General features: G+C 39.3%; 1 protein-coding gene across 1 annotated transcript; it reads left to right on the forward strand.

Moving 5' to 3' along the window:
• The first annotated feature begins 6,539 nt into the window (after positions 1-6,539).
• Positions 6,540-13,465, forward strand: LOC124272002. Its single transcript, XM_046707173.1, has 3 exons — positions 6,540-6,892; positions 11,923-12,054; positions 13,194-13,465. The coding sequence occupies exons 1-3, from the start codon at positions 6,574-6,576 to the stop codon at positions 13,463-13,465; spliced, it is 723 nt and encodes a 240-aa protein (XP_046563129.1). The 5' UTR covers positions 6,540-6,573.
• Positions 13,466-15,335: the final 1,870 nt, after the last annotated feature.

Below are 15,335 nucleotides of genomic sequence, written 5' to 3' on the forward strand. Positions count from 1 at the left end.
TGCATGCTATTTTACCAAAATGAATCCAGGTTATGGGTATCTCGTGGAAAGTCTATTAGATGCCATATGAAGTAGTTTTAGCCAGTATTTTATGCATTTCACCAAAACTAAGTAACAAACGGATAGCGCTCCACATCCCCTGGTAGAAAGTCATTACAATGGGCACTAACAAACGGATGCTTTTACCAAGATAACACTTTTATTCAATATTGTAACCTTTCTACCATTTCTAATTTTATATCCTTCATATCCCGTACATAAGATCGTCTTAATGTAGCTGGATTGATGCACAGTGTGGTGTTAGTTAACCCATTTGGGTTTGTGCACTGGGCCTGAAAATACCTCTTGTGTTGATGCAAGTGAAGTGTATAAGTGAGTGTGGACTGAGTGTGTTAATATTATAACTCACTCTCCAATATCTTAGCAGTACCATCTCTGATATATAGAGGACATTAAACGATGTCCGTGTAATACCATATTTATGAAACGAGTGCAATGGTTTGGTAATCTAACGAGCAGAAATCGGAGTTAGATATTAATACCATTCACGAGTATCATAGATATGGTTTAATGTGACATCGTTGGCATTGTTTGTATTGCTCAACGCCAAATACTATCGAGCAAAGTACTTCTTTCCTAAGAATTCAACGAGTGTGATTGGACTCCTGCTTCTCTCTAATGAGTCAAGGTGGTAGGTCTAATACTGTTGTGATAGAGGTATTAGTATTGGTGGACGTCATAACTGTAAAACACTTGACATTGTAAAATTACTAAACAGTGATATCTTCACGGGGTGAGTAAGAAAAGTTATAAATGCTACGATAGATATAGAACTGAATTTGAAAAATTGTCAACATGACAGTAAAAGTACTAGAAGGTCAAAGGTTTAGATGTCTGAAACTAGTTTTGTAAATCTAAAAGGTAATTCTACTATTAATACAATAATACAATATAAAACAGGCTGCCACAGATCGTAAAGAACAAAAAGAACGTAGATCACCATAATTAGCGACCATGGGGAATACCATTACAGCGCTTTTTACTCCAAATCCCCACACCATCCCTTTAGTCGGTGGCGATTGCATTCCCAGATTAAGGTAAACATTAAAGGAACCTTATATTCCACGATTAACAAACGTAGTATGAAAAATCTCTGAATGAAATTTGACTTTACATGCCCTCCTCAGGGTAACAATAGTCATTTTACGTTACCATGACCCCTTTGAAGGTATTGCCTATAACAAAATAAGTGTTATTAATTCATTCTATCGTAAATTTAAAGTGAAGATAAGGAGCCAAATTTTCCTGCAGCCTAATCTGCAAGATCATGCCTCTCATGGCACCAAAGGGTTAACATCGGGGCTCATTCAGTCGTGAGATATGTCAGGCGGTGCTTATTAATAACTAAACTCTTTTGTGTATATAAGCAGGGTCTGTGGGAAGCAATGGAACACTCCAATAATTAAAAGCGATGGCAGATTTAATTCATTATTAATAGATCAGATCAGGCATAACATAGCAATAACAATAATATACTATGCCAAAGGACTATTGGGAATCGTGATGTCTCTCTGCCTTAGTATATGCCCCTTCTTTTCACCCCTAAAACTAACTATCCTTTCTTCTCGAGTAGACTGCCTATGAATCTCAGGAAGGTGGAACCTTCATTTCAGGATACATTTTCAAAAAGAAACATTCTCTGATAGATGTTTGGTTACCTCAGCAAGAAAAGTGCAGACTGAAAAACGGTGGTATGCTCATCAGTCTGTGGTACGCCTCCGTTTATCTGCCGTCCGTTTCCTTTTTCCATAGCTGAACTCCAAAAGCTGTTGAATATGTCCTCGTAAAATGTGTAAACACGTCAGCCAAATGGGAAGAAGTGCTGATTAAATGATTTGGGACTTTTATGTGTTCATGAAGGTGGTCTTTACAAAGTCTGCAGATATCCAGTGGCAAGTAACAATTTTGTAGTCTAAGTAGCCAAGGTCCACATGCAAATTGATTGGGGCTAAGGGGATATGACTCTTGTGTTAGGTACCTTAATTTTGATGTGTGCAGGTCTTATTGTGTTAGCTTTGTGAAAAAGAAAACTATATATACAGTTTACGTCCCTGCTAATCAATAATTTTTCTAGTGAAGTGTTGAACAAAATGTCAAACCCACCTTGCTTTCTTAGACTGGTGTGCCCTATAAAGCTATATATTCTTCTAATGAAGCTTTTTGCGTGTAATCAGACTTATGTATTCTTGTAGTTTCCGTTGTCTCAGTATGTTCAGTAATCTTGACTCCTATGAGGTTACTCTCTTTCAACCTTTATCGTCGGTGGTGTTGCAACGGATATTGGTTCATATTTGTAAATACATTCAGTGATAATCTCATTTTAATTGTATTTTTCGTTGTTGTTTTTCAGCTCAAGGCTATTTTATTGGATCTTCGTGTCAGAGCAGACTGTTACGTGGCAAGCTCCAGTCTGTGTCAACTCCGAGTGCATGTGTGACCCCGGACTGGGGTTCTCACCTCAACACGAGGTTCGAGCATGCATGAGATAATATCTTTTCTGGTGCATATTCGGTAGCAAATGATGTAATTGAAAACGGTCTCTTTGTTTCCAATGATGGTAAATGATGCCACAAACCAAATCCAACCAGAACGTCACTACTACTGCAACAAAGAAGTTGTCTATCAATGAAAAGTGTCTCCACTTCATCATACCAGCTTCTAAATGCCAATTTAAAGGAAGTTATGCGTTTTTGTTTTTTGTTTCTTTTTCTTTTCTTTTTGATGAGTGTATAATCAAATCCAACAGAAGTGAAAGATATAGTCCAAACAGTCACCATTATGTTTGCAGAATGAGCTAATTCATGAGAGTTAGTCCCACAACAGGTGGTAAACTGCACAACAGGTGGTGTCGACATGCATGGGCAGTGACACTGGAGGGTCGATTTTATTTTATTAAGGAGACGAAAGGAGTCTTGTGAGGTTGTTTCGGTGTGATTATTTGCATTCAAAATTACAACGAAATTAAAATAGAGCGAGCAGCTTGTGTCGTCTTCTGAAAATATGCTTTTTCTGTGTATTTGTTTATTACGATTATCCTTGATGGGTGGACAAAAGTTGAAAATTGGCGGGCTACTTTTCAATGTAGAAAACTATTCCTTCATCATCAATTTTCAACCAGTCTTTAACTGACATTCATCTGACTTTCATTTTAAGTACCCTAATCCCCCATCTTGTGCATCATGTCGCCAGAAATATACAACATAACTAATTTGTTTTGCAGGTTGTACAGAGTACGGTCCTCATTACACTACAATACGTGGCTACTATATCGGCGGAAACAACATGGCTATCTACATCGGGGTGACTGAACAACAATGCATGGGACCACTGCACCAATCACGTCGCCTTTGTCTGCGTGTCAGCTGGATAGGCGTGCCTCCTGACGGGGAGATGTGACCTCACCACCCAAACTCTCCTGACTGTTGCCGCATCAGACTACAGAATAGATCGTACAATTATTGCCCACTTTTCCAGAGACTGCAAAGCCGTGATTCGACAATGTAAAACTACTCTCAGTTCCCTCTGTGATTGTTTAATTAAACCATTAATCAGGAGCAATAGTCAACACTTTGTAGCTGACGATACAAAATACTCTCAAAATACCCTCAAGTTCAAAACAAGCAAGGGCAGTGGGTACACTAGTGGTCAAAGCGTCTAGCTCGTCACGCCGAAGACCCGGGTTCAATTTCCACATGGGTACAATGTGTGAAGCCCATTTCTGGTGTCCCACGCCGCGAAAATGGTCGAATATTGCTAAAAGCGACGTAAAACCAAACTGACCACTCACTCCAAGCAAACATCGCAATACTATACAAGTCATTACTCGTGATAGGTCAACATGAAGAAACAATGACCCGCAGTCCCAATCCTGACGTGATCTGATCTGACAAGACCAGACCACACAGGCGGCTTACGTCCGTGTCTCGAGGTATTTTGTAAAAAGATTGAAATAACCATCACTACTCATGATCAGACGTTTTGTTATACCGAAATTCATTTCAAGTTTATGTGGACTTTCACCCAGTAACATGGAACTGTAAAGCGTTAGGGCACGACGTTTCTGCAACAAGTCAATACTCATCACCTGACAGGTCAACAGAGAGTAACAATATTCAAAGACAGTGAGCTCATGCAAATGTGGGGTTTAAATGGATTGCTGGATTAGCCTGTGAAATTAGAGGATGATTGTTTGAGATATACCAACGTTTTGTTGAACATTCCTTCGGACGACCACACGACCTTGACCTAATGCTCAGAGCCGTCATTAGTACTGGTTTTGCCTTTGCGAGTAGAAGTTGCTGATGCAGCTTTCACTTGTGGATTACCATCAATTTATGTCTTATGACTTTGTATAAATCTCTTTATGTCGGACTTTGTTTCTGTTTTTCAGTTAGTTTTAATAGTTCAGCAAATGTAGATTCACTTCTTCTGATGTTACCAGAATCAATATTCATAAATTCATCTTTTTGTCCTGTGCCTACTAGTTATATAGTTTCATTATATAGGCATTACTTTAATAGTTTCCAAGTTTATGCTAAAGAGTTATACTGCCTTATTACACTGAGGTTTGATGCACAAAATTTTATTCACTTTGTCATTATGCGGTGCCACTTTTGCTGAATACACTTATCCCAGTATTGTTCAGTGGATATATACTTGAATTAGAAATTATACTTTTTTGTACTATCAACGTGTCCATTTACGCTATGTAATAACTTGTCTATTTGCTCTTGAATTGTATCTTCAATGTATATTAGCTCCCATCTGATGCTGGTTGGCATTGTCTTATGAATACATTTACCTAAGTAATGGTCCTCGCTAATTTTGTATGCTGCACGATTACTCAGGTCTATGTTTGTGCGAAGTGTTACTAATAAGAAAACACTTTCATTGAATGACAGACCAACACTTCTATGTGCTCTCAAGTTTATAGCGGTCATAAGTACTTTTTCGGTTGTTCACTTGCATTCAAACCAAATGTATTTTTATTATGAACATTTATATTGAGCATAATGTTTCTCTATGACTAAATTTCCATTCATATCAGGAACTGTTGTCTGTAACTTTCTTCGCTGTATTAGCAATAATAGTTACCATAAACAAAACAGGATGGATATGTAACCAATCCCAACAAAATTAGAATAGATGTTTCTTCCACTAGAGTCCCCTCAAATATTTTTTCTCATTCAGAGGCCAGGGGATGCGCTTTGGATATAGCATGGTTCTGGTTCTGACACAACTATGTTCCTAATTCCCCTGGCATACAGTGTATATATAAAGTTCTGTTATTGTCCCCACACAGTCAATACTTTCTATGTAAATACATTACACCACCTTTGCCTTAATAATAGAGGTGGATCCTTTGTTCTCTTTAAATGTCTATATTTTAACATTTTCGTCTAATACAGAATTGTTGTAAGCAGATTATGAAATGTTAAAATGTTCGCAAACAAATTTGAAAATGAAAAATAATTTATGTTCCCCAAAACAGGATCAGTGGTAAACAAGCAAGCATATGATATTGAAGGCGAAGCAAATGCCCCGGTTATTTTACTTGGCCAGCCTGATGATCCTGGAAATGACAAACACAATTGGTATTAGGTAATTAACTAACTAGAACGGAGAAGGTCACCACAGCTTCCTGAAGATGACTAATTATATTTCTGGAGTTGTTGAGCATGGCTCAACCATACACGTATTAGTTTTACGGCAGACAAATTAGAATGCCTCTATTGTTGGACTGTATATCGAACTTCCATAAGGTAAGACATATGGGCTATTGATATACCTTCCACAGGGTAAGACATGGGGTATTGATCTACCTGATACGCTTTGCGCTGGTGGGCACACGTAATGATTTGCCAATTAGTGACTTGTTTGATACTGAACCAGCTTAGGGTTTCGTTACCACCTATTATTGTTTTGAATCCTGGCTTCTTGTGACATTCACTCTTGTACAGCATTGAGTTTTATATCCTTCGAGAACTCTAGGATATTTTACATGCTGTGATCCATTGATACAGCAGTAATGTCAATCATTGGATTGTCTGTTCAAGACTTAATCTTTCAGACTGCCCTATAGCTGGAACATTCCGGAGTGCGGCGTTAAAGGACAAACAAACCTAAAACTTAAATATCATACTGCCTTGGTCCTGAGTTTTCATAATACAAATACAGAATTCAGTGTCGATTTGTTTCCAATTAGATAACGCCATTATTCCTTTCCATATTATGTAGAGATATATTTTTGCTTAAGCATAATATGTATTGATATTTATTTCACTGTTGACTGCAGCAATAAATTAATGAATACAAACCAACAAAGCAAAGCAAATTCTGCCAACAGAAAAAATATAATTGCATATGTATATGTAGAATCAATTCTGACAACACTGCATGGTTCCTTGAGTCTGTAGACTGACGGGTAGTTGGTCATAACAACGGATCACTGTTCCATTTGTAGACCGTGGGAACACACTTCAGATTTATGCCACTAAACTTGATGTACAAATCATGGCGAAAACTGGCGTTTTCATCCTGGTTCTATTGCTGCGTGTTTCGAAAGATAGAATTCAAGCCATGCAAGAGTGCGAGAGTGTCAAAATCACTCGTGTTATGACGTTTGACAATCGGCTGTTTTCAAGATGGTTGTTGTGGACAAAATCATCAGTGAACAGAAATGAATGTGCCACCTTCTGTCTCCAAGAGAAAACCTGCGTTACCTTTCAAATGAAGGCAGAAGGACCAGTCTGTAGAGGCTACGCCGTCGCCTTTAACGGGAACTCCGCAAGTGAATCAGCCTCGGGATATATGTTGTATGAAACGGACAAAGGTAATTTATGTTATCGAATATATACCCCGTGTCCGCCTATCACTATGATATACGTTAGCTTGTGATTAAGATGTATGGGATCATCTCAGGTAAAATGTATTTCTTTTCGTAATGACTGAAGTGTTGGCTACTTAAAGTCTGTTGTTGAAGCAAGAGCACCACTTCTAAACCCAATCAGTGATTCTGAAAAGATCTTATGAAAACGTGGGACATTGAATTAGATATGAAAAAATTCATAACATTAACCCATCTGTCAGTATCATGCTTCCAAGATTGTCGGTACGAATTAACGATCCCATAATATGACTATATTGTACATGACATATGTACTGATTAAGCATTGGTTCCTGTAAATTGGTTCCTGTTTAAATCAATATTAAAACAATCCATCCATCCTTAAGTTTGTTGATATTGTGTGCTCAATACTTGTTGAATGAACGTATACGATGGAATAATGATAAGATGACGTTTGCATGTAAACTTTGAATTTCTTTGTTTTTCACGAATCCTGGTCAACACATTTTGTGTCTTCGATCCATGGCAGTATGTTGCCACGTATTCTGTTAAGAAGTAGGTGTTGATGCAGAACTTTATCAAAGGCTTTTGAGAAGTCAAGCAGTACCATATCCAACTGCTTCCTTTGGTCTACGCTCTGAACGAACAGAGCAACTGGGTTTCACAACAGCGGCGACTCCATGCTGTATCAAATAACATATCATAAAAGTCTAGGTTGGATATTATAGAGCTGTAAAGGGTGTGTTGTGCAAGCTTGGAGCATGTTCGACAAGCTTGGAGCAGATGAAAATAAGTTCATCTTGCCAGCAATTCTCTGCATGGTGGACACTTCAACGCCAACCACATCACTTTGCTGAACATGGCCTGGGTAGGCTCTACCTTCATATGATACCACGCACATTTTTGCAACTAGTTCAGAAGGATGAAGATTGGGATCAACTTCGTCAAGTACATCTGAGATGGTGCCTGGTTCTGATGTCCGGAGTATGTGCAGAACACTGTTGTTTGGGGATCAAAGCAAGCACACTGATGACTGCAGAAGCAGGACAGCTGTCTTGTTTTTATGCATCCCTTTACATCGGTAAATGCTTGATGGATCTTCATTGTATTTGGCACAGATTTAATCTCTGGAACAACTTCTGCTGTCAATTTCAGTTCAGATTCTCCTACATAGAAAAGTGTTACTGCAAAGCTTTCAGCTTCCAGAGAATGAAACATAGATTCTGGACCAGATATATTATGACCTCGATTAATCAGTGCATCAGAGGTTCTCTTGAGGATTGCGCCAACCCCATCTGGGACTTTTCCATGCACTGTTTCCCAAATGTTCCACGTCACATCATGAAATCCCATGTCAAACGGTACTGTAGAATCAAGAAAAAGTTTGTTCTGTTCCTATATTGTGTAGTTGGGTCATCACTCTGGAAGTGAATGTGGCTACCTCTTCATGGTGCATTTTTAGGTATCTTAAAGCAGGATCTAGGTACCTCCAAACAGCAACTGGATCATGGCGGAGTGAGTCTGATACCGTGCAGAATTGGGAGGAATGTGTCATGTGTATACAAGACACATGTGTGCAGGGTAACCTGCTGGTGGGAACCTCCAAAATGAGCTGACTGAACCTCAGTTGCGTACTTGCACATAAAATTCTCAGCAAAATCCATTGTCCTTGAAACCCTAACATGCACTGTACTGATGTCTTATATTGAAGATATGTCTGCAGAATCTGCCAAGCTGGAGATTTAGGGCATCCATAGCTTCATTTATAGTCCCTTCAATATTTACTTTTGTGGTCTTTTGAACCTTTTTCTCCTTCCCTTCACGGTCAGTGTAGTGAGCCTTCTCAGTTTTCCATTGAAACCAAACCATTGTTTCCACTGGAGAAATGTTGTCTGGTATTTGCAAGGATCGTGTCTTTCACAATGGGCAGTAATGCAGGCCTTGTCCTTATAATCACACGTGACAGACTGACACAGATGATATGTATCTTGCAGTGGCTCATCCATAACATTCATCAATACTAAGCCTTGGACAAGCAATTTCAGATTCTCATGGATTCTGCATAAACACATATCTCTATCCTTGGCAGTAGGAGCAACAATCCAGAAAGGTTTCAGTTTCCTGAAAGTTGATAGTGAAATTCTGTCAGAAGGGATCACAGATCTGAATTTTGTGTATAGTTTCTTTACACTGTCAAGGAGAAACTTCTTCTGTTTCTTTATCTTCTGTACCGTGATTGTTTCTTTTTTTCCCTGACGTCATTATACTATTGTCATGTCTTTTGTAGAAGCAGTGGACTTTCTCCATGAGAAAATCCTGAAGTCTCTTTCGCTTCATGTATTTTCTTTCAAGCCAGTTCTGGCGAGTTTTGAGTCATTGAAGCTGTTTTTCACTGAAAGAAAGTTCGTTTGCTGCTGCCCGACAAAGCGGTATTTCTTTAAAATACCACCTGATACAATTTTGCCTAGAACCCCTTTTTCTCTTTTGTTGCATTTCTCAAGTTTCTTGTTTAGTTATGCTACAATTCCATAAAGCTAAATTACATTTTTCTTCACTTTATCAGAAAACTTTGATTTTCCTACAAGACACTGTACTGTCTTCCTTGGGCTGACATCTGTACCATTCATTTCATTTGCTCTGAGCTGCCCTTTATTCAAAATTCTTTGTAGACGCTTTCTGTCAGTTTCTTTAGGTTTTGGAACTGAAATTTTACTTTTTGACAGCTCTCTGTATGCCTTTGCTCTGTATCTCCGTATCCTTTTCCGGCCAACTGTTCGTCTTCCATCTGCTCCTGAGTCACTTTCATTGCAGGCTGGGGATGCTAGTGGTGAATTCATTGAAAGAAATTGGTCCATTGCCTTCTGATGATATTTTCTCGCTTGATGACGATGATAGGCCTTTCTCCATTTTTTTCTCTGATTCTTCTTTTCATAGCTTGTCATTTCATCTATCATCTTTACTTTCTTTACTTCTTTCAGTTCATGACATCGTTTCCTTTCTTTTTCTTTATACTGGACAAATGTCTCAGGATTTTCCCTCAGGTTCTGTCCACATCTCCCCATTCTCTCCTTTGCTGTTAGTGCCATGTCTCAGAAGCAAATGGTCCATCCACAAATGCCACACAAATATCGGTCAAACTCTAAATCGTTCACATCAATATTTTCCCCATAAATATTGTCTGCACATTCCAGATGATATTGTTGTCTGCAAGCCCAACAAAAAAGCCATAAGGAACCATCACTGTCAGTAAGAACTGTTTTGTCTGTACATATAAGCTGCTCCTCTAACAGATCGCTGTTTATTGCTGACTTTTGACACTCGTAACACGTCCAAGAAATGTTTTCAATGTCACCCTCTGAATGCTGCAATCAAAAGAAATGATTAAACAATATCTAGTATGAAATATGTATAACACCGAAACAAATTTCAATCTGGGTGGTCATATTTTCAAAGTAACTCAACTCCGTCACAACGTAATGGAGTTGAGTAACGGAGTTGAGGACACTAGGATAAAATGGGAGATCACTCTGGTAAAACAAATGTTCAGTGTCTGTTTCAGCTTGATAGTGATTCTACATTACATGACCTTTTATCAAGTAAATAATGAGAGTGAGCAGAAATGAATTCTGAACGGAGTTGAGTGTGAATAACATACTGTACCTACCTCTGACATTGTACAACTTCAAAATTCTCATTAAAAGATGCAAGGTGTCTCTCCCGCCACCAAAAAGTTCTGTGACATCATTTCCTGTTTGCCTTGTGCTTCTTGACTTGAGAAGGCTCTAGTAGCTTCTTATGTAACGGCGTTGAGTGAAACATACGGGACACGCATTTTTTTTAATGTGTAATTGTGAAACCAAGTTATATATGATACATATAAGCGAATATATGTTTTGCCACGTCTATCCTTAGATGCTATGTGATACAAATGAGACTACAGTGGTCATAAATGTTCCACATTGTGCAACATTCTTGTGCACGGTCAGTGTGAGACAAGCAGAACTGAGCTAACACACATGCTTTTCACCCGATATTTTTCTTTAAGTTATCTTTGTTGAATTTAATTTAGACAATTGTTAGGTGTCATAAGTCCTATTTCCTTTGTAGAGTATGGCCCAAACCAAGAAAATATAATTACACCAATTTGGAGGTGGCATCTCTGCACTTGAGGCGACTAAGGGTTGTCTCTGACTTGGTCGATGCATGCAATCGTATCATCTGAATTGGCTGGTACAGACTATTTACAGGCCGCCAAGTAATTGTAACACTTGATATCAAAGGATGTAAAGCGACATTCAGTGAACAGATATATACTGGACAAAATAAGTTAGGAAAGTTGGTATTTTTATGACTGATATTTTATCAGAGTGTCAATGAATAAATAGATCATTATTCATAATTTCAAAAATCACATATATCCCTAACTATTTTTGTCGAGTATAATTCCGCCGTTAATTGATTAAAAGATTCAGAATTGGTCATGGTACTCGTTCCTATGTGAAACTCATATGACTTCCAGATTCTGATTAATTATCAGGAATCTACAGATTATCTAGAACCAACAAATGTACATTTGGAAAATACGGACACACACACGAACGCACGCACGCACGCACGCACACACACTATGGCAATGAACAGTCAACATAGGTGTTCCATCTTCTAACGTTTTTGCTTTCAGTGAAAGTGTTATATTAAACCCACCTCGTTTAATGATACCTGTGTGCCAATGAAGCCTGTATTTGTGTTAAACATCGTGTGCTTAATGAATATTTGTAATCCTACACGTAGTTCCCGTTAGATTAGATTCACGAATAACTTGTACTTATGTCTTACTAGGTAACCTGCAGTATTGTAAATAATATTGTTTGTTAGCTGTCGATTCAGACTTCGTTATCTCAAGCCTTCAGACGCTTTATGAAATAATGATTATATCGTTTATGCCCTCTGCACTGAAAAAGATATTGATTCAAAGGCAATCTCACTTTTAATGCTATTTTTCGGGCTGTTTTCAGCTCGCGGCTTTATCGGATCTTCGTGTCTGAACAACGCAGACTGTTACGTGGCAAGCTCCGTCTGTGTCAACTCCGAGTGCATGTGTGACCCTGGACTGGCATTCTCACCTCAACAAAAGGCTTGTGTTTCAAGTATGCATGAGATAAAATATTTTTTAATTTGTGAGACGCGCCATTGAAAATGGACGAATTTTCTGCAATTGTGTGTGTTAACGACCAAAAGTCCAAGTGAACTTACATGTATTTAAAAGGGGATGCCTTTTGGAGTTTTTTTCTTAATTAAATACCGTTATTCATCTATGAACTTAAGTTTCGAACGACCAAATGTCCAAGTGGGATTACGTTGGACTGCCATGAAGCTTTTTCACATGTTCAGCCCAAATCTACTTTCAGTATAATGACTTGAACAACGCAGTTTAAATGCTTTTTGACCCAGGAATGACAGGAACAAATGTGCTTTTAATAACCGTGTAGGCCCCATCTATCTAAAATATTACGTTATATCAGAAGTGAGGTGAGGTGAAATTGGGTTTAACGTCTTTCTTGAGAATATTTCGCTCATATGACGACGTGCATGCGTGTGTATGTGTATGTGCGGCTGATTGTACTAGCCCAGACTTAAGCTGGTTTTATAGTGCTAGCCCACTGTGAGACCATGCTGCAGTGAAGCATGAATACCCCTCTCAGACACATGATACTGACTCCGAGCCGACCAGTCCTTGTTGTACCCATTAATGCCGAGCGCCACGCAGGGACCAACAAGTACAATATTTAAACGTCTTTTGGTATGACGTGGTCAGGGATCGAACCCGCGACCTTCCGGTCTCTGGGCGGACTCTCTAGCCACTACACCACGGAGGCGGTCACGTTATATCAGAACCTACTTTCTTTTTCCAAAGATTAATCTTCATGGCTACCTTAAATCCGTATGGACGTATATGGGGTCAGTGTTGTATTTGGGTTCTGTGGCTTTGTGATAATAACCAACGTACTTAACAACCAACCCGTAAACTGAAGTTCAAGTTAGTAAAATCGAAAACACTTACAATTGCCTGTTCAGTGTCTTAAAGGACTGTTCTTTGCTAATTGAACATTGCTGGTGTCCCCGGTCGTGATATTGCTGGAATTTTACACAAAGCGGCCGTAAAACAACACTCACTCTTGCCAACGCCGTTCTTGTTTGCAATGTAATAGATGCCAAAAGAACTTGCCTTCCATTCCACATCTGTGCCATGCTAAAAATATATAGTAACGATCTGATTTGTTTGCAGCTTGTACGGACTACGGGGCTCATTACACTATAATACGTGGCTACTTTATAGAGGCAAACAACATGGCTACCTACAACGGGGTGACTGAACAACAGTGCATGAACCACTGCACCGCTCAAACCACCTTTGTCTGCCGGACAGCTGATAGGCAAGCCGATGACGGGAGATGTGACCTCACCAACCAAACACTCCTGACTGTTGACGCATCTCGCTACAGAATAGTAGAGGATCGTACAGCTATGACCCAATTTTCCAGAGATTGCAAAGCCTAATCCAACAAAGTCGACTCATCAAACTTTCGTCCATCACTTTTTCGTCAAAACAATGAATCACCAGCAAGGCAATTTGTACATGTGATTATTTTGGCTTTTATCCAAAGTTCGTAATTGACGATATCAGTTTACACTGTAAATACTCGAACCCCAACTATTGGAAAGATCTGAACATTTATGTCACTACTGAAGAGGCCACAGCCTGCAGTACACTAACAGTTTAACAGTTATGCATTACTAAAGTGGAATGGCTTTTGTCTGCGTAACACTACATACTAAATATACTTGGACAGGTTCTGCAGTATATCATGTCTTGTACTACCTACTGCTTAGGTTTCACTGTGACTACACTCGGGGTCCAAGCTCACATTGCAATCTTCATCTTCACTTCTCTTCTGTGAAGATCTTGGCAATTTTCTCAATTCTTTCTTCAATAATTAAATGCGGTGGGGTACCCTAGTGGTAAAAGCGTTGATTCAACACGTTCGATTCGCCACATAGATACAATGTGTGAAACACAATGTGTGTCCATATTGCTGGAATATTGCTAAAAGATGCATAAAATATTCACTTCTTTAATGCTTAAAACTTTCGTTTGATTACTCTGGGCATAGGAATAATCAAAACTCTTGGTGAGGTCAACATGCGAAAACAAGGATCCGATGGTCCAACCCCTTGGGTGATCTGACCAGACCAGGTGGCCTTGGTCCGTCCTGACAACCTCTTGGACCGAGTTTGTTTTTCTAGTCCATTCGGGAAGAGAATTTTATGGATGTTAACTTCTTTATAATGAGGAAAACCGTTTAGTAGTATACACTTACTCCTTCAAGCGAATTACAATTTTATTTGTGTCAGCTTCTTCTCCTTCTTCTTCTTTTCTTCTTCATGAAGGAGTAGGTATATTTCGTTCCCCATAAAAAAGAAGTTCCTGTCTGTAAATAATCGAGTCTGGACCAGACAATCCAGTGATCAACAGCACGAGCATCGATCTACGCAATTGGGATGCAATGATATGTGTCAACCAAGTCAGCGAGCCTGACCACTCCATCCCGTAAGTCGCATTTTACGACAAGCACGGGTTACTGAAGATCATCTTCTTCACGGGTCCATAATAAAGAAGTTCACATCAGTAAAATCCTCATTCGTATGCATATCACTTCTAAATGCCCTTTAAAGGCCCAGTAATCATTCGTTTTCTAATACCGAAATTCACGCCCACGTTTATGGGGCGTTAGGGTAACTGGTTGCTAAACCATTCGTGTGAAGCCTATTTCTGGTGTCCCCTGTCGGAATATTGCTGGAATGTTGCTAAAAGCGGCAAATAAATCCAAATACACTCAAGTTTATGAAAATCTTTCAAATATTCAGCCATCGTTTGATTCATTGCAAAGGTGATAACCACGACATGTTAGTATCTGACCAGTGACGGTGGGTAACCTAGTGGTTGAGGTGTGTCCTCGTCATGTCGAAGACCTGGGTTCGATTCCCATACTGCAAATTTCTGGTGTTCCCAGTTGAGATAGTGCTGGAATATTGCTAAATGCATACTAACTCACTAACTCATTAATGCCTGACGACATCGTATGTTCCAACCGTGAGTGACCCGTGAAGATCTGGGGTAGTATAGGTCTTCAGCAACCCATGCTTGCCACAAAGGCGACTATGCTTGTCGTAAGAGGCGACTACCGGGATCAGGTGTTCAGGCTCGGTGACTTGGTTGACACATGTCATCGGTTCCCATTTGCGCAGATCGATGCTCGTGCTGTTGATCGCTGGATTGTTTGGTCCAGACTCGATTATTTACAGACCGCCGCCATATAGCTGGAATATTGCTGAGTGCGGCGTAAAACCCACTCATTCACTCCAACAG

This window comes from Haliotis rubra, unplaced genomic scaffold (genome assembly GCF_003918875.1).
Source record: "Haliotis rubra isolate DU_JTF1 unplaced genomic scaffold, ASM391887v1 Scf1651, whole genome shotgun sequence".
Lineage (NCBI taxonomy): Eukaryota > Metazoa > Mollusca > Gastropoda > Lepetellida > Haliotidae > Haliotis > Haliotis rubra.